The sequence below is a fragment of the Macrobrachium rosenbergii genome, chromosome 13, assembly GCF_040412425.1.
Source record: "Macrobrachium rosenbergii isolate ZJJX-2024 chromosome 13, ASM4041242v1, whole genome shotgun sequence".
NCBI classification, from domain to species: Eukaryota; Metazoa; Arthropoda; class Malacostraca; order Decapoda; family Palaemonidae; genus Macrobrachium; species Macrobrachium rosenbergii.
The window spans coordinates 7971301-7998629 of NC_089753.1; the positions used below are offsets into that span (position 1 = coordinate 7971301).

The 27329-nt window shown below is 36.3% G+C and overlaps 1 protein-coding gene across 9 annotated transcripts in view; it reads left to right on the forward strand.

Annotated features, from left to right (window-relative positions):
* Positions 1 to 16199, forward strand: part of CYLD (ubiquitin carboxyl-terminal hydrolase CYLD) — a 187976-nt gene extending 171777 nt beyond the window's left edge. For all 9 annotated transcript variants that reach the window (XM_067114158.1, XM_067114153.1, XM_067114157.1 and 6 more), the window contains 2 exons: positions 6644 to 6797; positions 8342 to 16199. In XM_067114158.1, coding sequence (XP_066970259.1) covers positions 6644 to 6797; positions 8342 to 8532 — 345 coding nt within the window. In that variant the 3' untranslated portion in view covers positions 8533 to 16199. The remainder of the gene's footprint in view (positions 1 to 6643; positions 6798 to 8341) is intronic.
* The last annotated feature ends 11130 nt before the right edge of the window (positions 16200 to 27329 follow it).

Sequence of the window (27329 nt, forward strand, 5' to 3'; positions counted from 1 at the left end):
ACGTTCAAAATTATTTTCACTTAAGAGATATCTGGGCATTTCTAATGTCTTGGAATTCTAGAGATTAGTTTTCACTACTCAATATTCTCGAGAAATGTTCTCCTAATTTTTCTGCGACCATCTCTGGTTGGGTGATTAGGTCACCATTTATCTTGAGGGTAGGCAGAGCTTCAGGGACAGACTTGCCATTTAGTTTCTTAATTTTCTTCCAAATCATTTTGGATGTGTTTTTGAGCAAATGCCATTAATGTAGTACAGCCATGACTTTGCTTTTTAAAATTTTTATTTTACTTGGCCACAGCATGTTGGTAAATAACTTTGGCTTGGGCAGTTCCACTCCTCTTATACTTTTTGTAGCATTTTCTAGTGATCTTTTTCATACCACTGCAGGTTGTGTTCCACCAAGGAACTGCTGGTCTAGAGGGCTTCCCTTTTGTTGTTGGAATAAGAGGCAATTGCACTGTTGATGGTGGTGTCTTTAAAGCAATTATATGCCTCTGTGATGGATGGAAATAATTTTACATTCTTGTCCATGAGAACAAACTCACTAAATCTCTTCCAGTCTGCTTCATCTACCTTCCATTTGGGAGGTGACTCAGATGGCTGATTCTTAACTGATTTTATATGAATTGGGGAGTGGTCACTCCCATTCGAATACTGTATTCATTTACTGACCATTCATAAACAGTGTGAACACTAGATGAGCAAAAGATCAGATCGATAGTCGAATATGTATTGGAGTAGATGTTATGGTAAGTCATGGCTCCATTATTGAGTATAGTGATATTACCATCCATAATACCCTCCAACATCCTTCCCCTGGCATGTGTCGTGTCCCCACCCCATGTGGGGTTGTGAGCATTAAAATCACCAAGGAGGAGGAAAGAAGTAGGAAGCTGATTGATCAGTAAATGAATATCATTATAAGTGAAATCCAAATCAAGAGGAAGATAGATGGAGCAAACTGTAATTTGCTTGTCTAAAATGAAAGTTACTGCTACAGCTTGGAGATTAGTATTAATTGATAGCAAGGAGTATTGCAACGACTTATGTTCAATAGTTGCTGCACCTCCCTTAGCTTTGTCTCCGATTGGTGGTGGAGAATTATATATGCTGTAATTTAACCCAGGATTATATTGTGTGCTTCCATGCTTAGTTTCCTGGAGACACACAATACTTAGGCTATAGTCATGTAGCAGTACCTTCAGCTTTTCACTTCGAGCCCTAAGACCTCTACAGTTCCATTGTAGTATTGATGTGAAAACTATTTTTTGGGCTTGGTGGAAGGCCCTTTGGATAGAGCCTTCTCATTTACTCTTTTTTTGTTTATGTGTATTATCAAGAGATGATTTGGAAAGGACTGGTCTTGACAGGTTTAGTTTATTATCTGTTGATTTACTGGTGCCATTTTGTTTCCCTTTCTTGTCAATTTGTTTAAATTCAGGCTGCAGTTCTTGCATCGAGCTTAGTACTTCGTATCTATTACTAAGTGATGCATGTTTAATTGGATTTGAGGGAGGAGAGGATGAGGGGGAATATCTCATCTTTTGGTGATTCTACTACTCAGTCTCCAGGCAGAGACTCTGCCTGAGACAATTTCAAGGTGGTTGGGTTAAGTGCCATCTTGTCCTCCTTGGAGGCTTGTGCTCTAGCCTCAACAGGCCGAGCACCTGCCCAGATGGCTGGGCCACTACCACAGGGGTTGATGCACCTGCTACATTAGAGGGTGCTGCCACTGCACCCCTAGTTGTAGATAGGGGTAGTGGCTTAAGAACTTGAGCATAACTCCTAGGTTGTTGTTCTAATTGTCTTTCTGCAAAACCAATACTTATATGCTCTGCATTGGCTTTACAGTAAACCCCCCGTATTTGTGGGGGATGCATACCACACCCCCCCGCGAATAGCTAAAACCGACGAATACTTAGAACCCTTCTAAAAACACTTAGAACTGCCTATTTTCATAGTTCAAACACTCAAAACAAACTAAAAATGCTTATACAGGCAAAACAAACTAAAAATGCTTATACAGGTATTATCCTACTTACGATGGGGCTAGGTTTAAAAAAAAACCATCGTTTGTTGGAAAAAACGCAAGAAATACCAAAACGTATCTCGAACATAGCCTAGCCTACATTAGAGTATTCGGTGTCATGTATACATATATGGTAGCCTAGCCTACACTATGAAGTATACTCTATACATGGTATAGTAATTATTAATATCAGCTAATTCTGGAGGTTCATGCAAAGAAATTGAATAACAAACAAGAATTAGCTTAGCCTACACTATGGTATATTGTATACATAAACGGTAGTGTAGCCTACATTATGCTGTACTCTATATTCACATCGTATTATACAAACGTCAACATAAGAGATATGCATCTTTTCCATGGGTCTTTTAAAATGTTATGCCTTAATTCACTGTATCCAATAGTATTGTATATATTCTTATATTGCTTTCTTATTATAAATTGTGGTCATAGCGTCTCAATGTTTTGGTTTGGAAATCGTTTATGCGGTGTTTATTTCGCCATATTTAATTCAGTTCAGAGCACTTTTCTTGCTTTTAGTTGGTGTAAATGAATCTCTAGATACTTTATTTATACGGGGCAAGGTTATTTTTCGGTATACAAAGTGTTTTCAAGTCGAAATATAACTAAATACGTCTCGTTGTGAAATTAATTTATCTATTATTTTCGTTAATAATAGATGACGAATGATGATGGCCGTTTGGGGGCGTTTGTTTTGTGTAAAAGAATTCAAGATTCCATTTGCTATTTTCACTTGATTTCATCATAATACAAGCTTTATGTATGTATCGTTTATCAGCATAAAAATAACAGTAACGTGTTCTTTCATGCCCAGTAGTTTTGATTAAAATACTTTCTCACCAATTTCAATTATGATCGAATTTCATCCATGTTGCCGATGCACGATAATTTACAGTATAGTCATTAGCAGCTTGAACATTGTTTTATCAGCTTCAGCTACAACTTGCAGCCTAAATTTATCAGTATATTTCCTTGACGATCTTTTATCCATAGCAAATAAGGGTATAATGTAAAAATATATCAGTCCTATTCTACTTAACGTCATTTGTGCTATAACCTACAGTAATTGTTTATTACCATACGATGGTTGAAATACCAGGTAAACGGCTGTTGTTATCTGATTCGGTTATAAGCAAAACAACAGTTTCTCAGTCGGTTGTTTATGACTACGCATTTATACAAGATTATAATGTTACTAACAATATTTTATCATTCTCTTTTACTTTTTTAACTAGAAGATGGGATAAAGAGATGCAGGAAAAGTTGTCTGTTGTAATTTGGTCTCTCTCACTGCCTGATTATGCTGCTGCCTGCGCCTGCGCGAAATTTTAAAATATTTTATAAATAATATTGTCGTATCGGTATTAATTGCTTACCCCATAGCAAAATCAAATTATCGTAAGGTGAATTATCGTAACTCGAGCATTACCGGAGTATTTAAATAGTTTTATCACAAGTGCATTTAGTCATGAAAATGAGATGAAAATACAGTAATAAGTAAATATTTCTCAGTGAAAATATCGCGAATGGGCGGATTTTCCGCGAATAATTGGTAGATATGTTCCACAGAGAAATCCATGAATACACGAGTCTGCGAATCGTGAGAACGCGAATATGGGTGGTTTACTGTATTTAGTGCAGACAGTTCAAATTTGTAAATTTCACAATTTTTGTTATTGGATTTATGTTCCAGTTGACAATGAACAAATTTTGCTTTTCTATTACATTCATTATCATGATGGACACCAGAGCAATTTATACAAATTTTAGCACTTTCGCAGTTTTTTGATGGGTGGCCAAACTTAAAGCAATGATATCACTGCATTGGTCTTTGCTGGAAATGACGTACTCGTACCCTTTCAATTTCAAATATGACATGAGAAGGTACTTCAGAGTCTACAAAGGTTAAAATGATCATGTTGGCAATAGCTGCCTTTTTCACACTTCAAACTGAAGTGGGACTCATTTCTAGAATTTCTTCTTCTGTCATATCATATAGGTCTTTATCAAATTGTACTCCTCTCCCATAACTAAGCTTAAGTGGGGCTTCATCATTGTAATCATTTCATCATTTTCTATGTCCAGCAAGGTCAGCATATATGCTTGGGTTGTGGATTTGGCATGAATAAGAACAGTGTTCTTCCCAAAACGAGAAATATCACCGCTCTTTATTCCTCCCACCTTTTTCTGAAGAAACCTGCAAAATTTATAGTAGTTATAATTTTCCTCCTTAGCTGTAGCTACCAGCCACATAGGAGGTTTATGAGTCCTTCTGCATTCTGATTTCTCTTTGGTTTATCCTGGCCCCATTTAGATGGCACATAAATGTCCATGTCTTTGGGAACTTTGTCTGTTAAGGCTCCTTGTACTGTAGCTTGACCTATTCGTGTGGCACTTATCATACTACTAGCCCTTAGAGCCTCATCATGGCTACTAAAGGTAACCCAAGCTTCCCATTTAGATTCAACATCAATAAAGTTCATCTTGATTTCTACAACAGTTCCAAATTATTTCAGAGCTGTCAGGATCATTTTATAATCACATCCGACATAAGTCTTTGATATGGAGCATTCTCAAATTTTTCACACAACCTGGCTGTGTTGAGGATTTAATTTTGGATGTAGATTTCTTAGAGAAGTCCGTGTCTTGGCTTGAGGTCATCATCAGTTAAGCATGGCTAGAGGGTCCAGGGGAGGGGAAGTCATGATATTTGTTGTTACTGCTTTTTGTCATTTTATTTCTGGAGAAGCCATCAACATTTGGAGAAATTTCAATCTCCAGGGTGGGTACAGAGGTCGTCATCTGTGCAAGAACAGCACCATCAGAGGGTCCAGGGGTACTCAAATCCTTATAAATGCTAGACAAAGATTTGAGAGGGGGTAAAAAAAATAATAATAAACCTGAAAATCTTAAAAAGATGTCATCAGCCTTTCATGGAATTTATTCTTTCACCAATGGCACAAGTGAGAACCGACTCCCAAATGTCCGCGTCCCTACCCTACCCCACAGGGGATGGCACAACTTGATTACAGTGGCCCAAGTGTAAGCCAAACCCACTTACTAGGACCGAAGGTATTACGAGAGTACTATCATCCCCACTCTAATCATATTATGGGCAAACCAGATAGAATGCCGAGAGTCCTATCCCCAGAACCAGACCCCCTGGAATCTGTGGTCCAGCCCTAAAGAATAGTTCCACCTGATATCTCTCAGGTCCGAACATTATCGGGCAGGTGATAGTCCTCCCATAGTTCCCTCTGTTTAGCTTCAGATATAAACCTAGTCCCAGTTATGATATCTTTTGCTATTTATCAGGTCCAAAAAATTTTAGCAAAAGCAGAAAAATCCACAAAATTTAATTCAAAGAAATATATAATGGTATATGGGACTCTTGGACTAAAACCCAGGAACAGATTCCTGGGGTTCAAGAGCCCCCTCACCATGTCAAGGCGGTTTGTATTTTTATAGGAGCAAATACCAAATTATAAAGAAAATTTGTATTTTTACTGTACAAACCAGATCCTTTTAGCATACTCCCATTTTAACAACCCTGCTGAATCCCTGTCTCCAAAGAAAAAGAGACAGTTACAGACATGTGAATAGCCAGTGATTTTTTCGAACAGATGACAACACTGACACTGAGTATCATCAGACTCACAAAGGGTCAAATGCAGGTATATGGCAGTGCCAATCCACAAATGCTGCACTTTCTTTCAGAAGTACCATACATAAATGGCAGAATTTATATTTTTTAGGACCAGTTGTCAAAATGGACAAAGTTGTGGTACTGAATAACGTAATACAGTTTACCAACAGCATCAGTTAACAGCATTTCAGTGTTACAGCGTTTGGCTAGCAACGGCGTTAAGCAGATTTTCGGTGCCGGTAAGTGGTTTATCAGCGCCAATATCCAGTTAGCCGCACCATCAAGCAGTTTATCGGCTCTATTATTACCAATTTTTGGTTAGCTGTGCTCAGCCGAGAACGGAACCTCCTCCGTTAACCGGGGACTGCCTAGTTCTAGTGCCAGTTGATTAGACCATTCATAAATCAGTTAAAGTGTACACTCTGGGTACGTCTTCAGCATGGACACCCTTCTGGCTTATCAGAGCCTTGGTATCAGACCGTAAACAGTCCCCAACTTCTTACTTGGGATCATAAGGGCATTTGCAAGGCATTCAGCAATTTGTCTTCTCACCTAAATATCTGTACAAGCAATATGTGACTGATTGATCATGATGAAACAAACTTGATTTTTAAAAGTAAACTAGTTTTTCATTCTAAACCACCAATTTTATAACAATTTTTCTCCTTCCAATCCCACAAGTATCACAGTGTTCTTTCCAAACTGCATATAGTAGGTGAGTGATGTAAATGTGTTTCCAGACGGCATGCTCTGTGAGATTACCATACTACTACCTTTTGTTAAACAAATCTGGAGACATGCAAGACTGCAACTTGACAAAAATATGATTGATGGGTTTGTGTAAAAAAAATCAGTTTTCTGTTGTAAAAACTCATTGCTTTGCTGATACCTCTACTAATGCAAATTCATGTATAATATATTAGATACTTTCCTTTTATATGTAGATGCTAGCTGATCACTGTGGATCCATTCCTCGAGTATACATGGAACTTTTTGCTGTGGTTTGCATAGAAACATCACATTATGTTGCCTTTACTCGCTGTGGTTCCGGTGCAGATGCTACTTGGTGTTTCTTTGATTCTATGGCAGATCGTAAAGGTAAGAAGATGTATTCTGATAATACTTTTTGGGTTAGATTACCAGCTCTCTATTTTATCATACAGCTTAGTTAGGAGCAACAGTGTAATTTAATTTACACAAAGATTTATGTTGTTGTTTTACTAAAATTATGCAGACTGAGAGTTTGCATTGTGTTTTAATGATTATAGTTCTTAAATAATACAGTAGCAGTAATGCCATTTGTTGTTTTGGGCTGGTGTGCTATAGTTTTCATCACAATTTGAAAATTAGCATAGAGTAAAATAATTTTTCTTGAAAACAGCAAGCAACATTTTTTATCCATTGTCTTTCTGGATATTGATCCTGTGACAAGCATACCTCTTTGTTATCATGCTTATGGAAGGTAGCTTTATTAAGCTGTTGGTACAGTAGCCCCTCAACTTATCAGCTGTTCTTGGGAGTCTGGCCGTCTGATAAGCTGTGAAATCTGATTACAGTATTAACAAAGATCCTGTAGCATAGATACGTGTGAACATACAAGATATCACTTGCAAGATTTATGCAGTGAGAAGACTGAAAATCATATCTTCTTTTTACTTACACCAACATTTTGGAAATCTCTTCCCACAATAAAATTTGTACAATCTTAAAAAACATGCTTAGTTAGCTAATATGTATTTATATTTGATATTTAGTTATGTATAATCTCTTTACATCAAGAAATTTTCATCTTCCTTAAACATACAAACTACTTCCACACTGTTACACATTGTGTATCTGTCTGTTACTCATACTTGTCTATCTTTCTCTCACTCTTGCCTTTTTTCCGGCATTGTCTTCATGTATTCTTTTCCTTATCAGTTGGCAGCCACACTTCCTAACAGTAAGTCCAGCAACACTTTTCTTTTTTTTTACATATGTTATTCCCTGAATTATGCATTGCTTTGATTAACTTTTGATTTAAAACTGTTATAGTTAGTTTTGATTTTACTTTTAGCTTAACAACTGTTGTATTGTGTAACTAAATATCTTGTCAGTATTAGCTACCTAAACATGTATTTTAAGAGTAATAAATTTTATTAAATTTATTGTAACGCCTGATGATAGGAAGGGATTCCCAATACTTTGGTGTGAATAAAAAGATATGATTTCCAGTCTTCTCGCTGCCCTGGTCATTATTCAAGATATAGTTAACAGCAATTCCATATAATTTCTAAACTAAATTTAACTATACTTTTACACTTATCATTCCATTCATCAGCAAAACACATCACTTAAAAAATGGTAGCCTAGCAAATATCATAATTATGTAGCCGTAAGTGCAGATGTAGTTCCATGGAACATAATCTTACATGGCATATAATCTTATTACTTTGGCAGTTGGAATTTTTTTGTTACAATAAAGCATCCTGAAGTTAGTAGCCCATACTGAACATTTAATAACTGCATTCACTGTAACTTGATTAATTGTATTCAAATGTAGGCTTTCCATCATACAGTTTCAAGGTTAGATTTTAACAGTTTTTTCACATCAATTTGTAATCATATTTCAGAAAAGTGGTTTTTTCATCTTTTAATTATAGGGGAACAGCACGGGTATAATATACCAACTGTTGTTGAATGTGGGGACTTGATGCAGTGGGTTGGGGAGGAAGGAAGCCAGATGCTTCATGCAGTTACTGACAACAAGGCCTTACCCGATTTACCACGTCGTCTCCTATGTGACGCTTACATGTGTTTCTATATGAGCCCAAAGGTAATGATGTATAGGTAAGCTGATGTGCTATTTGTGCTACGAGTATTGGATTGCCCAGATTCAGTTATGATGAAAATGGTACATCATGAATTATATATGAAACTTCTAGTGTTTTGTTACTTCAAGTTCCACTTAAGCAATAACATTCAGCTTCTGTCCATTGAGTTTTTGATGAATTTGACTAACAGATGTGTGTGTTGGGGTCATCCCCAAAAGAACAAAATAGTACCAGCAGTTACAGTTTAGTTACATACTTTTAATTACACAATAATTTTTTCACGTTTACAGCCCCACACAGGACGTTTCAAATATACTGTGTTGTTTTAATTGAGATGAACAAATAAAAGCAGTGCTTGAACCAAATGTTAAACAGAAACTCTTTAACTTTCAATATATTATATTTGATCATAGCCTAATACATTTCCCCTTACAATATATGCAAGAGGTAACTTCACTGATGGAATTATCTAGTTATAAATGTCTTGGTTTAGATAAAAGTATATTTTATTTTTTTATGAGTTCAGCCATGCCATTAAGTCAAAATGTGGTTTTATTTGAGATAATTGTGGTTTCTATGAACCATGGGTCAGATATAAATAGTTCTGTCATCTTATCAGTAATAGTGATAAATAAACTGTCTTTTATTTCTTTGATTTTAGGTCTTTTATCTCAGAGACAAAGAAAGTTAAAAGTTCTTCTGTATCTAGGTCATTATCTTTGATGTTTTCATTCAGGTGTCAAGGAGTTGTTGGTTGATGAAAATGAGAAAATTGAGGGGAATAATGAAATTATTATAAATAGGGTACATTATGGTAATACTGGCCCATTCACTGGAAGATTTTGAAAATCAGGTGGGAAGGGCATCAGTGAAGACTTGTACCAGTGAGGATTTGGGAAGAAAGTGTGTGACAGGAGTGAGTTAAGCAAACTTGCAACATGTCTAATTCCATTAAGGGAAAAATGTGACATAAAAACATTAATGACGTTGATAATCATAGACCTGATTTTTCCAGCTTTAAACATTGGTGCTAGTAACAAATAGGTTTCTTTTGGCCACCCTAGGAGAGTTCAGAATATTAACTCAGTGGTCTGGCTAAACTATCTAATAATAATAACAAGAGATTTAATGGTTAAACTACTCGATAACAGTAATAACAAGCAATTAAGGGTGACTGTAGTTGGAAGCATGTATTGTAGTTTTCCTAACTTTAGGTATGATTTTGGGCCATTATATGACCTTTTATGTTATCTAAGGTACAAATTGAAGATTATTATTCTTTGTCAACACTGCTGTCACTTTGAATGTTTATATCCTTAAATACTTCCATAGCTTTTGTCAAGAATGCCTAAGTTTGGTGGAAGTTAAGGTAGTTAAAATATTAATTTTAAATTTGCCCTCAAGGTAAATTACATCACAACAGAGTTAGCACAGTCTCCATACATGTATTGTTAAATTATCTCAGTCTAACCAGATGTGTTACCAAGTCTGGAAAAAAAAACTGAAGAGATCTCAAAGATTGAGATGGTTAAGCTATGTGTATGAAGAAATGGGGAACAGCTACTTAGAAAAGCAATAGTTTTGGACCTTTAGGAATACCTAGGAAATCAAGTAGAAGGCAGACAGAGCACGGGACAAAAAATAGTGGAGAGACCTTATTTTATGTCTAACTACATAAAGGGAATACCTGACTTAGAAAAAGTTTGTGATGATAATAACAGTCTAACCAGACCACTTAGTTATGCCTAACTTGAGAGCTTTGATTTGCTTTATAATTTCTTTTGCATTTGATTTTGCCTATTGTTGCAATTCTAAACATAGGCAAATAGGCAGTTATCTCTTCATAAACCAACCCCTTTATGTTAAGACAGTGTAACATTAACTGTAAAGGTGAAGTTGCTGTCCAAATTTCAGCTAACGGTGAGGGACAAGTTTTGGAAACAAAGCTGTTAAGGAAATTTTGTCAGAAACTTCATCAGTTTTTCAAAAACTTTGTTATTAAATAAAATCTTGCAATTACAACAAATCTTAGGGTCAGAGTTGTTTATCTCAAGTGATCAAGTTAAATTATTTATTCAGTCATTAAATTTTTCCAAGAACCTTTTCTGTAATGTCTGAAGATGAAAACTGTGGCTATTGTCTAGCATTAAAATGCTTGGAAAGAGAAACCCACAAGATTCCTGTGTATAACTTGCTTACAGGGAAAATGTAGAGAGTACATGGAATACAGAAAACAAGAAAATAGTTGCCCTCCCTTATATGCCTAAAATGTAACAAATTACATAAAAAATTAAAGAAATTAAATATAAATTTGTGTATACCTTTGACAACACCATAAAAAAACAAAGTATGTAAAACTAAATTGGAAGGAGAAGACAGTAATGCAGATGATATAGGTGGGTTATACACAATTAATTGTAACAATTGTGGAGACAAATATGTGGGTGAAACAGGTAGAGGAATAAGGACTAGAATCAAAGAACACAGAAGGGCAGACAGCTCAACTCACAGGGGAGTGCTATAGCTAGGCATTGTTGGGAAAAGGACCATAGGATGGATTTTAAAAAACAGCAGGCTTATACAGTATACAAAAGCAATAACATCAGTCATAGGAGGGTAGTGGAAGGGGCACTTATCAGAGAGATTAAAGTGATAGAAGGAAAGAAAGGATTTACCTCAGAGGATCCCGTAAGCCGAGCTTTAATATTAAAAGAAGCTAAGATCGACCCTTCTGACCTGGAGGTTAGGTCTCCTGCCCAACAAACCGATGGTGACCACTCATTTACCACAAGGGTTAATCCCACTGGCCATCAGATCAGGATAGCAGACCGACAGGAGGGGATTAACAACTCTCAAGAGAATGGAAACCAGGACAGCACAGGGAGAAGTTCCAGAAGATTGCTGGGCCTTGAACAGCCTGACCACCTTCATATCTCTTGAAAAAGGGTCATAGTTAGGACCTGAAAGTGCTCAAGATTCAAGTAATATATAAATATTTACAAGTAAACAAGTTATACACAGGAATCCTGTGGGTTTCTCTTCCCATCTTCAGAAGAAAACTGAAAGAAGTTTTTGTTTGATTAAAATGCTTTATAATCTGTTCACTCATGAACCCAAGTTCTTGGAACGTCCTCTTCTTTCCTTTTTGAGGGGAAATGATTGGTGACAAAGCATTGCCTGCTGTTTTTATATTAGCATTTCTTACTCCTTTTTCAACATACTTAAATTCTCAATTTCTAAATGGTACAAACTATTCTAATGAAAATTTTCATTATAATAATCACATGTAATATGTTACTTATAGGAAGAAACATTTTGCAGCACAAAGATACAAGTAAGTGGTGAGAGTGCAGCGATTACACTTCATTTTACACCACTTACATTTCAGTAACATATCTTCACATTTAATAATGTTCAACCATTTAACTTGGTAAGCTGAATCTCACTGGCTGGTCAGACATGTTATCCAGTATTAAGTTAGGTTTACTGTAACCTCTTTTGACACAGATTTTTATTTATCAGATATGGTTAGCTGTAAAGAATTTCATCCTTGCTTTGGAGCCTTTCGTAGACTTCTTTTTTATGGTGAATTACAGTTAGTATTATATTAACATCTAGATCAGTTATGTAAATACAGAGTCAGGTTTAGAGATGTAAGGGTTATACCTTTGGCTTTTAAAATAATCATTCTTGAAGTACCATTTCATTGGCTTATTTTGAGCCAAATTTAGAAATGATTATCATTTTTTTATTCTACTCACATTATCTGCAAGTCACATTGATCTTAAGAGTCAGAATAAGTAAAATGAAGTTTAGGATGTGCAGTGTCATTTTATAAAAATTATAACTCACATCAAGTAAGAGTCAGTTTTAGATGTAAAGTATTATTTTCTAGAAGTATTGTCATAATTATAACTGGTAGAGGGATTCAATATTTAGAGATTTTGGTTATATTGACACTGATCAGGAAAGTAAATTTCAGGGCCTTGACAAAATGCAGGGAATGCTGATAAAGCTTTAAATTCTCTCATAAAAGTTGCTTGAAGAGAAATACAAAATTATGAGGCCTTGAAAACTTTTATATAAAGTTGATTCTTAGACCACATTAATCAATAGACCACTTGTAGTTTTTTATATGGATATGAGGAAATTATAAATATAAAATATTCTCATGTATCCAATCTAATGTTGCTTATTATCATGAGTTACAAAATAATCCATTAGGGATAAATGTACTGTATTTATGTTCTCTAAACAAAATTGTGTTCATAATAGGAATGTATAAATCACTGTTTTGTTGCAGCAGATTTTCATCATCCCCTTTTTTCCAAGCTTTTGAGATGCCAGACATCCAAAAACAGGCATTTGTCACAGAATGATTGTTCCAAAGACATACTGCAATAATCTTAGTGTTATACAGTTGTTTTTCCAATATTGTGCCAAAAAGGTTTAAAGATCTGGAATCTAAATGCTGTTGATAGTTTATTTTGCTACAAGTAAGTTAAACAAAAAAGTTCTGCAATTAGCAAATATTGTGGTTATTGTTAAGGGAAATTGAAATAATCTGTAAATAAGATATATTTTTTACCTCATGAAAACCTGTTGAGATGAAAAGTTGTTTGAATTTATTATACAATATTGTACAGGTATTTTATGAATTCAACTGCATTTTTGTGATAGAATAATTTTAGCTACCTTATGTTTCAGTTAACTTCAGTAATAGTCACTGAATAACATAGTGTACTTAATCATGCATAATTTATACCATGTTCTGAAGAATGATTTCCATTTTTTAAATATCTATAGATGTATGGTCAGTATATCAAATTCAGCTGTATGCTTTGTTTTGAAGTAATAGAAATATTACTTGCATTATTATTGCATGTAAATTTACATATTACTCCTGGAAATTTCTTGAAAGTCATATCAGCATTTGATTTCAAGGACCATGAAAAATCAAGGTCAAGTAAGGTTTGTAGCTTTTCATTATATATTAACTGGATGTTTTGTTCCTGTAACTTAGCAGCTTTCATTCTTTAATTTTTGTAGTTAAGAAACATGCATATGTAGAGAAAGCTGAAATTTATATGCAAAGTATTGCTAAACAGTACAGTAATCTGTGTTACATATTAATAACAGTCATGACATTTATTTTGAAACTTATTTCAGGTATTTATTTTTATTTTCTGCATTCTTATAAGTTAGATAAATACAGGTTACACTTGGTTGTGATTATTTTTTTCTTAAGTCAAACTGTTTTATTTACCCTTGTCTTCTGTGTTCTACCTTTATTTTTTTGGCAAGTTTTACTTTTTTATTCAGTTGTAAACATTAGTTTGTAATAGTATTTAGTTAATAATTAACCAAAGACTTGATATGTAAGTTGAAGTGATAAGATTACATACATGTTTTAAATGTTTTTTCCACTTGCATACTTGGAAGTATCAGGAGGATTACCATACTTTACCATGTATCAGTTCTAATTGACTTCATAATTTTATGGGCATAAAATATTTGTTTAATGGATAAAATACTTTTTCTGCTTTACATGTGATTCAGTGTTATTTGTAGTTTTTTGCATTTTATTTCAATTCAAAATGTTCTGTTAGTTATTTTGTGAAACATTCTGTAAAAATAACTACTGTAGTTTAAGAAGCATTGTATCAACCTTTTTCTCACATACTTTGCCATACACCCTGAAAAATTAATAATGTATATGTAAACAAATTATACTTATTACTTTCGTTATGATGATTTTTGTTGTGACAGACTGTAAGGTTTGGAAAATGCATTGAAAAATAATTTGTAGCTAATGATAGATTTATTTACTCAAAAAGAAACCTTTTTTGTTGTACATGTGCTTTAATCTACAAGTTGTCAAAGTAGACCTACAATAGAAGTGGCTGTAATAATAATTACAAGAGAGAGAGAGAGAGTGTGTGCGTGACCTCAGTAGTGTGGAGTCACAAAGTCTCCTGTAACTATACCATGCACTTATGCTGATTTTGCTTTGGAACAAATGTGCTGTGTGCTTGTTGAAAGAATAATTTTTCTTTATATATCCATATGTTTCAGGTTGTAATTTAAGTGATTGTTAACACAGCTTGTACTGATGATGTTATTTTGATATAAAGAAGTAAAAAAAATAATAGGTTATGAGGATTTGGACTGAAATTACAGTACTGTATACTTATATTCGTAGTCTTATTTTTTCTGTTTAATATTGTGATGTGAATGATAGATAATTCCTTATTATATTTAGCACCTTTTTTAGAATATTCTACATTTTTAATAAGCAGCTACATGTATGGCATACTGGCTAAAGCCAGGCAATGTAAGATTAATGTCAAGAGGTATCCCTCCAGTAGCTTGAGCCAGATTCATGTTGGTGCTAGTCTATATTTGCCTCCCTTAAGTTTTTCTCTCTTTTTTTATTTTTAATTACCTGTAGATATCTTGATGCATTTTCAGTAAAACCTGCAAAAGTTATGGCAAATGAATATTATCTTCTGTGGGAGATCTTACTTGGGCTTCTTGGTGCTGAATACTGAATATCCATGATACCATACCATGGACTGTGCTGAAGCCAACTCTGATCCTAACTTAATACCAAGGTTACACTGACTTGCAGATTATGACCTTAAATGTCATTTAACTCCAACTTTACAAGTTTTGGCATGTTGCTTGTCAAGTACATTAAATTTTTGTAGCTGTTCTGCCACCACTTGCTAAGGTCAACTAAGCTGACTGGGGTCTCATCACTTCTTTAATAAAAGTAATTATTGTCTCAATAACTGTCCTTCTTGCTGCACTTTAGGGAGTGTTTTTCTGTTTGTTTAGGGAAGGCACCTAAAATTCTTAAAATAGCTTTTGCTTTTACATCAGCTCCTGTTTTCCAGAGTTTTAGATTGGAATCCTTTAATCTTAGAAATTTAATGATGAATAACTTGTCATTTATACTCTGTTAGTGATTTCAGTCATTTCACTGTTAGTGATTTCAGTCATTTATACTCTGTTAACAATTCCCTCCTTACTGGGGCAGATTACCCTCTCTCTAGTAGCCAGTGACTAAACATGTATTCTCTTCTGACTGGTGTAGCTTACCCTGGCTAGTAGGTAATGCAGGTACCCTGTTGAATAGTTACATCAATTTTGGATTAAAGCACATGTACATATTTTCATCCGCAGTCATTTACACTTGTAAATTGCTCATGTTTTCTTAATTAGCCATTGCTTTACATCACTTTATTTTTTCATTGGAACAAGTTATTTCCTTAATACCAAGCCATTAATATTTCATTGTAATGTTGAGTAATAGTCTAGACATGGAGAACATTAGTATGGAATTTTTAAAATACTTTGTCATAATGGTTGGCATAGAGGTTTTAACTTTGCAAAGTGTTTCAAGCTCTTCAGAGCAGAGATTTTAGATCATGAATATATATGTAAGTACAGAGTAATGATGTTTTCATAATGAGCCTGTACAAATCCAGTTCATTATCTTTTCTAAGTTAATCCCTCATTAGTGATTTTCTTCTAGTCAGCATTATCCTTTGAAGTTTATTTGGTATTACTCCTGTCTTACAATGCCTTCAAATATCAAGAAGCAATGTAGTAAATGTATTGTATTGGAAAGTTATGAATAATAATAAAAATGTTCATTTTGCTAATAAACTCATAAAATAAATTGCCTTTTATAGAAAACTACAACCCTTAATTTTAACAAGGAGTGAATTTGTATATATTTGGGAAAACATATTTTGGCTCAGTCTCAAAATGTACTAAATTTGTTCGTACGAGTATATAAATCTTCATCTTTTATATAAATTGCCTTCAGTGGAAGCTTGTCTGGTCACTGAAGCTTGGTATCAAGGTGGTTAACTAGCAGCAGACAAGTGAGGTGTGGCATACCCATCCACTCATTCAGTACACAGTGCCACTTTTTCTTCAGCTGTCTTGCTGTGCAGACATAATAAGCATCCTCTTATCAAAGTATGTCTGTTTGAGTGTTTCGGCATACAGAACCTCCTTGATTCACACATCTTCCATGGACAGGTCACATTAAGACTATTTGATGCCATCACAAAACAGCATGCACTTGACCTTGATGCTATTGCAAGAAGGCATGCCCTCCTGGCCTCTGTAAGATATAAACACAGGATGACTGTTGATTGTCATTCTTCCTAAGGAAGGATTACACAGGTTCCATCATTTTAACAAAAATACAATGAGTAGAGGCCAGGAGGGCATGCCTTCTTGCAATAGCATCAAGGTCAAGTGCATGCTGTTTTGTGATGGCATCAAATAGTCTTAATGTGACCTGTCCATGGAAGATGTGTGAATCAAGGAGGTTCTGTTGGTCTCTCCTGAACACAAATCCAGTGCCATCCCTTCCCTGTTCTGGGCTAACCTTGAATCCACTATTTCTCCTGGGATAAGTCTGCCTGCCCCTACTGTGCTCAATTCAGAGGATATGTGCAGACAAGAAAACAATCAATTTTCTGTCTCTGTCCATGGTGCTGTTACTGGTGTGCTTGCCTTCCCTACAACTCCTGCTTCAGTCCCTACCTCTGTTAGTATTACTCTGACACTTCCCCAGGATATGAAGGAGCTCCGAAAGACGTGGCATTCTCTGAGCTTCCTGAGGGGCTTTCCTGTTATGCCTTCCTGGATTAATTGGCTTCAGGAAGAAATTCCCAACTCGGATCAGTCTAACAGAACCCCATCACTTCGGTCATGGATTCTTTTCCCTGAGTCCAGGTGTGCTATGATAATAAATGTTCTTGCTGTAGCTGCTCCAGCAGCTCCTGCTCCTGTCCTTATAAGGATGTCTGCTTGACCTTTTCCTTGGCAGAGGTGGGAGAGGATGGAGGGAGCTGTGGCTGAGGGAGGGAGGTTCAGGAGAAGTTCTGCCATGCTTTGCCTTCCTTCTATTCCTCACCTTCTTCCAGTCTTCATCTTCAAATCAGCAGAAGCAGAGGAAGATGGCCCAAAGGAACGCCCTTCATAAGACTGATAAGTCTCCTTGTGGTTGTCACTCTTCTGTTGGGAATGACCATGCTCTCTGCACCCATTCACAAGCGAAGATGCTCGTAGGCAGTATGGATGATTTGATACATGTTCGCTTGTGACCGACCTCTGTTACAGGGGTTTGCTCACACTTGGTCTAGGATGCACGACTACTCTTGCCCCAGTAACCTGACTATAGTCCTTCAAAGTTTGCCACAGGATGTACTCACAATTAGTCATCTGATTTATGCAAACACAGCCTTACTCCTGTGCAAGCATCAGCTCGGAATGTTTGGCCAAGTCAGGGTGTGTGCAGCCTGAGGTTGCCCCAGGATGTGCAACATTTAGGATGGGGTGTGGGGGTGTGCATTCCTGCTTGCCTCACTTGGGCAAAAGTGCCAGCCTGGTTGGTGCCGCTTTCATTTTAGTGCATGAATACAGTAGAGGGGATTGTTCAATAATCTTCCTTGCCTTTGGACCATGACTCAATGTCTGGAACTCTTTCAGGTCACTGGTCAAGATCCCCTGAGCAGGAGGAAGGTCAGGCTACCATGTCTCCTTCTACTCTAGTAGAGGATCCCTCTCATGCTGTCCTGGGTTCTACTGGACCTAACAGTTTCTGTGAAACATAGATCAAGTCTGAGAGGCATTTTCTTGAGGTCGTTGGACTCATTTGTAAACACAATGGTCTCGGAGAACCAACCAGGGCTACTCTTCATCACCTGATTGGTTTTCACCCCAGAATCCACACTATTCTTTCAGTGAACCAGCTTGTGCAGAATGCTCTGGAAGAGGTGGATTCTCTAATTTCCAGACTGGACAATTTTCTTTTCCCAAGTTGTTTTGCCAGGCTGCTCTCCCCACCTCTGACATGACAGCCAGAGTACATGTCCCAGAGACTGCTGAGAACTGCTCATTACAGTTGGACCAGGCATCCCACACCCTGTCAGCCTGTGGACTGACAAACAACCGTAACTTTAAACAGCTTCACATAGAGCGGTTCTCTTTCTCCTCTCCCAAAGCAAGGTTCTTGGAAATCTGTCATCATGGCTTCATTCTAGTTTACACTGAGGTTTGCATTATAGCAAGACGATGGTGGACCGTCCTTTTCAAGGGCATCTTTGGAGGAAGATTTGGCAAAGGTTTTTGGGGTCAAGTAGAAGCACTTGGATCTTCCTCTTCCTCCAATCTGTACCTGTGAGCTATCCTGATTTGGATAAGGGCAATGTTGTTCGTAGCTTCTTTTTATCACAGGTTACAGCCGAGAATAAGCTTGCACATTGGAAAAGTGGAGAACAAATGACCAGGACTTGTTTTATCTATTGTGCATTCTCCATCAGGTTCCTTTTGGACCTGCTAAGGGCACTACAGACAGGCTTATGAGCCGGCTACACAACTGACAACAGGCTTTGGAAAAAGCTAAACCTTTTCCAAAGTCTGATCAGTTTCCTAAGAGTTCTTCTTCTGATCCTTTCTGTCTCCTATCCAGATTACAGCCCTTAAGGGGAGCAGGGAGATAAAAAAAAGGGAAGATGGGAAAGTCAGCAATTCTCATCAGCTGCTGAGGGTTGGGGGATGCCTGCCATGCCCACATGTGGCAACAACAACAGAGCCTCGAGTTGCCTGTGTCTTTTGGTACAGTCACAGACTTCCCTCCACTTTCCTCATAGACTGTTTCCATGTCTTTCTCTCCAGGATAGTCCGAATCTCTTGCTCTGTCAACGGAGGTGTGTACAAGGAAGAGCTGGAATTCGCAGGTGAATACTTTTGAGAGGGAGAGGCAACTAGAGACCAGACGTCAATCTCTCCCCGCTGGATGCAGGGTATCAAATTGTTTAAAATGGAAACCCCTGTTCTATGTTGGCATCTGCCAAAGGGTGATTTCATGCTTTCAGTCTGTCTGAGGGATGCATATTTCCAAGTTCTCACTCCTCAAGACCCTTGGAGGTACCTCCACTTCATCTGTGACAAATAGCTTATCAGTCAAAGCTCTCTCTAGGACAATTACTTCTCTCCTTTTTGTCATATCTGGAGAGCATGGTAAATGGGGGAGAAGTATGATCTCCAGTAACCTAATCAAACAACAGACAAAGCCCCTGGGCTGTTGACCAATACTAGAGCAGCAAGAGTCTGTACCATGCATCCTTGGATCAACAGACTCAGGGAGGTATCAGAGCAGTTCTGTCCTAACAGGAACAAGCTCTGCTTTGGCAATCCTTCTTGGTTACCTTTTGTCTTTGGAGAAATTCATAACGTACAGGTGTATCCACATGTTTCCTTCAATATTTGTGATGCAACACTAGTCATACCTCATTGATCTTCACCAGTGCTCCCTGCTCTTTTTGAACTGACAGTGAAGGAAAATCTCGCTTTGTGGTAAGGTGATGGGAATCTCCTTGTGGGAGTTTCATTCAACCCTTCCTCACTGGAGAGGGTTTCTTCTCAAATGCATCAAAGGAAGGATGTGGACTCAAAAGATTCTCACCTGCAACCAGTGTTCTAAAGGTGGGTGCAGTGCATCGGGCACTGCTGGCATTCCAAGACCAGTTGAAAGGACTCTCAGTTGTGTTATTAAAAGACTACAAAACTGTGGGGCCCTAGGTCAACAAGCAAAGGAGTATAATCTCCCTCTCCCTTGCAGGTTGGTGACGCATGTGCATGAGTTGCCCATTTCGCCATGCTGTCGAGCTGTCAGCCAGATACATATGTCACTTGTAACTGGAATGTTTGCCAATCAGCTCAGTTGCCATGAGCAAGTTGTAGGGAATATTTGACCCCTACAACTGCATGTAAGAGGAAGCTTTGAGGTTACAGAATCCTGCAGTCAAACAAATTTGCCACTCGGCTAATCACACAAGGAATTTGTATCCAGTTACTTAAAATTCTCAATTTTGGAAGAAAATATCAAAAGGTTATTAGCAAAAGATGCCTTCCTTGCACAATTATGAACTTGATTTAAAATAAAAAGTGATTTACTTCAAAACCAGTGTGAATTAAAATGACTCACTTACATAAATAAAATAGCAGACAAAGACATGACCATAAACCAACTTACTAAAACCACCTCAGATAATTCAGTAACACATTTAAGTCATTCATGGTCATAATTGTAATCGTGGATGTTAGTTTCCTTTAAATTTCAAATTAAGAAAGAAAAATTAATTTGCCTGTTTCCTTGAAATGCATATCAATGAACCTGAGAAAATTACAGATGTGAAAAGGGCAACTTTCTTCATTTAAGGAGCTTAGGTATAGGGACTCAGGCCCTGTGATAGCATGTAAAATTGAAGATCTTATTTCCAGTACCTTGAATAATGAATGATCAATGCTGTGGTAAAACAGCAAAAATGGACAAAAGCACATACTGTGTCAATGAAAGCAGATACAATGTGCACTTTGCTTCCTTCTGATTATCATTGGGTGAGGATCTTAGGCCTAGTGACTCCCAAGTGTGTATTTCATTTGTTATAGTTTCCATATACTGATTAATGAATGATCAGTGACGTTTCCATACATTAAAGGACAATATAACAATTCATTTGTTAAAATACAAACAAACTGAGAGTATCAGATTGTCTTTTCAGTTAAGTTCAGGCCTATACAATTAATGTTTGCTCTTATATTTTAAAAGGTAACTGAAGAACTCAGTGCTGGAAAATAGATGTGGTGTGCACATAAGTCAATTCAGAATAATATCAGCTGACAATAAAGACACTTGATATAAAATTCAACAACGGTATGACAGAAATTCATTTCTCATTATAATGTAGTTCGGATTCCACAATAAGCTGTAGGTCCCATTGCTAGGTAACCAATTGGTTCTTAGTCATGTAAAATAAATCTAATCCTTCGGGCCAGCCCTAAGAGAGCTGTTAATCAGCTCAGTGGTCTGGTTAAACTAAGGTATATATACTTACGGAAAAAAATTTGAACACGCCACCAGGCATATTAAAAAACTTGTACCCAGAAACAAAATGGGTTACTGAAGAAGTGGTTAAACAAATCTATTCAAAAACCATTATGACACAGAAGAACAAGATAATCAAAGCTCGAAACTGTGGCTGACACATAAAAGGAACCTGATACCGTAGTCTGAATGAAGCCAGAAAAAAGGGTCTCCAAAATGATCCAGGCCAATGATGATAAGGTACAGTATGTAAATTTGGTCATTCATTTTTATAAAAATTAACATACACTAATGACAGCTTTGATAAGCAAGAACCCGCAATATGTGCACATTCTAAGTAATGATTAAGAAAATATCCAGTTTACACAATGTACCTTTAAGGCTGTTAATGTCAATGTTAGGGCACCTTATTGTCACTAATGTTTATGTAAAAAAGAAAAAGTGTGCACCCCAATCTTTACTCAGGGTATATGTCAATGAAATAGTCCCTTTTATTCTAATAACTAAGCTACTATGTACTAGCAGCTCTACACTGATAAAATAATCAGTCATTATTGCTATTAAAACACTAAAGAGAGAGAGAGAGAGAAGAGAGAGAGAGAGAGTGTGTGTGTGTGTGTGTGTGTGTGTGTGTGTGTGTGTGTGTGTGTGTGTGTGTGTGTGTGTGTGTGTGTGTGGAGTTTTACTGATAATATTCCTGCCCTTCTACAGACTTAGGCCTTGGAAAACTTCAAATTTTAGATGGCAAAATCCCACATAAGAAAACATTCTCCCTGAGTCAGCATAAGCCCTTGAATGCAATCTTCAGATAATTTTGTTTACCAGTATACATCGAGTTACGCTCTGGTGATTTTCCATCCGTTTAATACTTTACTCATATTGAATACTTTAAAAGTAAAAAGATAATTCTGCCAAAAACTGCCAATGTTTGGGTGAAGTCTACCCAAGGCATCAAATCCAGAGGAATAACAGCTAAAATCGTTCATAATAGCCACCAGTAGTTATCATTATTTTCATGCTAAGGGAATGTGGCTTCTAATGCAAAAGAAAAATCCAATCTCAGCAATACTGCTAAGAAAATGATCACGCTTAGACCTTGAACAAAACCGATGTGGAATGCGAATAATAAACTCGAAGTAAAGCGTTAACGATAAAAGTGAAAACTGGCCTCTATACTGATATTGTTGCATGATATCGTTGTATTTTGTCCATTAAAAATATGTGCTTTTTTCATGCCAATAAATCATATTTCTCTGCAGAGTTCAGAACTGTAGCTAAGACTAAAACTACGATCACAAATATTCAAATAATCACAACAAATGGTGATATGAAAGCCGTTAGGCTTAAAACATGGTAGTGTTCAACATTCTACTCTTTTTTTTTTTTTTTGACACGGGAAACGACGGGAAGAAAAAAACTCGCACCGCAAATGACGGTCAGCTAGCAACGCAGAGTAAGTTATCAGTTAGATCTAGCCCTTCCTCTCTGTTTCCCCACTTCCTCAAAGCCTTCTCCAGCAAAGGACCATTGCTGAGACGCCGGCCTTCTCGATTATTCATAAGCAGCAGCGCTGCCAGAAGGCAGTTTGCGTTCTTAGCCCTCGTGGATTACGGCAACAGGTGGCTTCAGTTCCAACATTCCCCACCCGACCCCCTCAGCACCCCATGGCCAAAGACAGCTGTTCTCTTTAAGATATAGATCATAGCTTATCAATAGATACTTAGAAATAGCCTATGGTTATTTTTTTTTAAAAGAAATGTGGTAAAATGCCATTTCGGTAAAGGTCACACGTTAAACGTTGGAAAAACTCAAAATTTGCAGCGGTTTTAAAATATTGGTCTCTGCAATTACAGTACAGGGAGTCGCAGAGTCGGTCGATTTCAGGGCAGCGCAAGGAAAACGGAATAAAGAAAACCACGCTATGGGATACTAAATAAGATTTCTCTCTCTTTCTCTCCTGTTATGAAATGTGCTTTATTTATTTTCGGTCTCCGGCCCTCTCCAGTTTTTAATTGTTTTCGATTTATTTCCAGCCAAATCAGGGTACGGCTAACAATAATAAAAATGATTCAGCGAATTCCCACAAACCAACAACTTTAACGAAATACATTTAACCACATGAATATCGCCCTTTAAGTGAAACACGAGTGCTACCAGCATGCATACCTGTGATGTATCAAAATGTAAATTCTAAAACATTTACGAAAAAGGAAGACTTTACTTTTTGAGCTTAACATTACATCAGAGGATGCCGCTGAATATGACAGCTCAATTTTCCAGCTAAAGTTTGTTTCTTTTTATATTCACTCCAGAGGGAAGTCTTAGCAAATTACTCCGTAGTAAAAACAGCAAACTCTGCCATGATACCTCACTCACTGATGCCCGTCCCGATCAAGCACAAAACATTGGGGTTCAACGGAGAGTTAATGACATGGGCTATGAAAAATAAAATGAAAATACATAAAATAAAAAAAAATAATACACTAAGGAACTGAAAATCAAAAATCAAATTTACCAACATTTGCAACAAATCTTATTTATAACCTTCTACTTGAGAGCACTGGCTAGAAGCAGCCATTGTATTGGCCTTTACACGGGCACCCCCCGCCCCCTCCCTTCGAGGATATAAAAAACGTAACTGAATAGATAAATTATATAAAAAAAACCGTATAGACAAATGCGTGACGAAAAATAGACCAAAATCATCCGAGTACAGAAAATACAAATCCATTAAGAATGACCGAATACGTGACAAATACAAAATTAATACATGGATGAAAACCTAATGATAAACATATACTACAAATAAATGAAAATGCTCATGAAAATCAATCTTAAAATTTATATCTTTCACTGTCTTGCCTTCGATAGGTTCTGGTCCAGCATGGGTGCAATACAGGAATGGTCAAATAAATGAACTACACACACAAACACGAGCCACATAATTTAACGCACATTTTAAATATCTATCTATCTATCTATATCTCTCTATATATAGTATATATATATATATATATATATATGTATCTCACCGAACTCGTTCTTCCTCACCTCTATATACCATATAAATCACTTGCTCATCCGGAAATATTTGTGTTTTGTTTTAAAGGGCCTTTGGAACACACAAACACATATACACATACATTTGCATACACATACACACATACGGTATATATATGTATGTATGTATGTATGTATGTATGTATGTATGTATGTATGTATGTATGTATGTATGTATGTATGTATATATATATATATATATATATATATATATATATATATATATATATATATATATATATATATATATCGTGTAAAAGCAACAATGGATTCTTAACTTCTCAACTCATTCACATTTTTCGGATATACTTCACCACCTAATTCTGACGTATCTGGTGCAGGTTCTAACCCTGATACGGTCGTGAAGGGTGTCTTCATTTAGGTCTTAAGATTTGTAGTGGCAAGCATATCTAAAAACTGTGAAGAAACCCAGAGAGCAAAAAGGTCATTGCGACGATTACAAATACATACATCTGGTAAAAAACAAAAGACCAGTAGATATATTTCGACCCTGGGAAATGTATTTGATTTCGGCAAATACACGTATGTATGGGCGGAAATAGATACGTAACCCTCCTCATTGCGAAGTTAAAGTCATCCTCATTCTGACATATCGGGTGCGGGTTCGAATCCTGCCTCGGGCATCAGAATGTTATCATTTGTTTCTTACACACACACTATATATAAACACACACATTTATATATATATATATATATATATATATATATATATATATATATATATATATATATATATATATATATATATATATATGTATATATATATATATATATATATAATAGTGTATATATAATAGTGTATGTGTGTATTTGTCCGTAAACATCGCCAAATAATGGAGGGGAAATTACGAATGTCAGCAAGGATTGCGTGTTCGAAGATTGAAGCATAAAGGTATGAATCGACTGACCAAAGCAAGAGCACTAACCTCACTTGCATAAGACTTCAGAATGCAAAAGACATTCTGCTGTAGTGCAGATCAGCTTGAATGCAAAACATTGGCATAATGATCAACTGAAGATTTTAACAGTTTTAAATATTATTATTATTATTATTATTATTATTATTATTATTATTATTATTATTATTATACTGAAGGATATAACGAACAGACACGTACATTTAAAGATGAGAATAAGACCCTTATCTTGACTATAATTATTTATATTGCAAAAGATACAGTAAAAATCCTTAAGCTTTAAGAGGACTGCCGTCCTCATTGTCTGACGATGAGGACAGTAGTCCTTGTAAACTTTGTTAAGGGTTTTCAGTGCATCTTGAGCAATATATCAGAAATTACATTATAACATTTAACATAATAAATACTGACAAACAAAGAAGCGAAATTGTTATATACAATCAATGCATAAAACTTACTGCTCCATTAAACTTATGATCATCACACCAGCCACTTTTACATCACCTTCGTTCTCGAAGACTTTTTGAAGAATTTCTAGCGTAAAGCTATCATATTTCCTATTCAATGTCATCCGATACTTATCGTCACCTTGATAACAATGATTTAATTTTGAACTGTTTCCATTGTCATCTCACAACAGCGAACTATTCTGTGGTTATTCTTCATCGTAAAGACTGTTTCCCACTACTCGGCGATCCTGACCGGAAAACTGCGCGTGAACTGTGAACATCAGTAATACGGTCTATCAAAAGCTCTTATGTCAAATAGGCTTTGTCACAACTCTACGGCTATTTCAAAGCATATCTAACTGACAGGCGACCGTCGTGTACTGTATGTTCGATCAGCTGGTCTGGCCAGTGACCATGACAATTCAGCGTCGTCGGCACATAAATGTATGTTGAAAATCGAACAGCCCACGCCTAGCACCACCTTCTACAAGGGGAAAAAGGGCATAAGGTTGAAAAAATATATAAAAGGAAACCTAAAAGGAGTATACAGAGGTTCAGCGCATGCGACTGAAGCATTTTATTGAATTTCACGGCAATCCTCATTTCGCTAAGTTTCTCTTTATATGTATGCTAAGATAATATATTTTACAACACTATAGTGCACAACAACCATATTCCTTCCTATAAGACTGGTCACTCTATATGCAGGACCAGGCACCATAATGTGAAAATATCAGTCAACTTAAACGTTGCAACTATCAGTATTAATTCCCGTGGAGAACATTATTTGGTTAACCTTCATGGACTCCTACTGTATGATAACCTGGAATTCACTGGTAGTTAACCGATACCGTAATTGTTCGTTACGTTTTAGAACACAATCATTTGGAAATGAATCGTAGTTCGCTGCTCATCTATTCTTTCTGTTCTGGTCTATTACATCCTAAAATTTATTTATAGTTAATAAATTCTTGATCATTGCTTTTAAAGAAACTTAAGAGATGGTAAACATTAGGCTATGATGAATCACTGCAAGAATTATTTTAGCTGAAAATGAAACGACACTTCTTATACTATCTACTCTGTTTTGCAGAAAATGGCGACAAGCAACCGGAAGTCATACGAAAGGTGATCTGACTGGATGCTTTAACTAAAAGGGCATCGCGCTTAATTCGGTTATAATGAAAATATTCAGTGATTATTATCAACAAGCTGGAGAAAGAAGTTGACTCAGTGATTAGAGATGAACAAGTTGGTTTTATAAAAAGGCTTGAGTTGCACAGCTCTTTTATCTGTGTTGAGATAGACTGTGGCGCAGTGTATGGGACTGAGAGATGGGCTTCTGATGGCTTACATTGGTTAGGATATGGCATTTGACAGCGTCCACAGAGACATATTACGAAAGGTCTTGCGACACTGTGGTATTCTCGTTAAATGTGTAAAGCTAAGTGAAA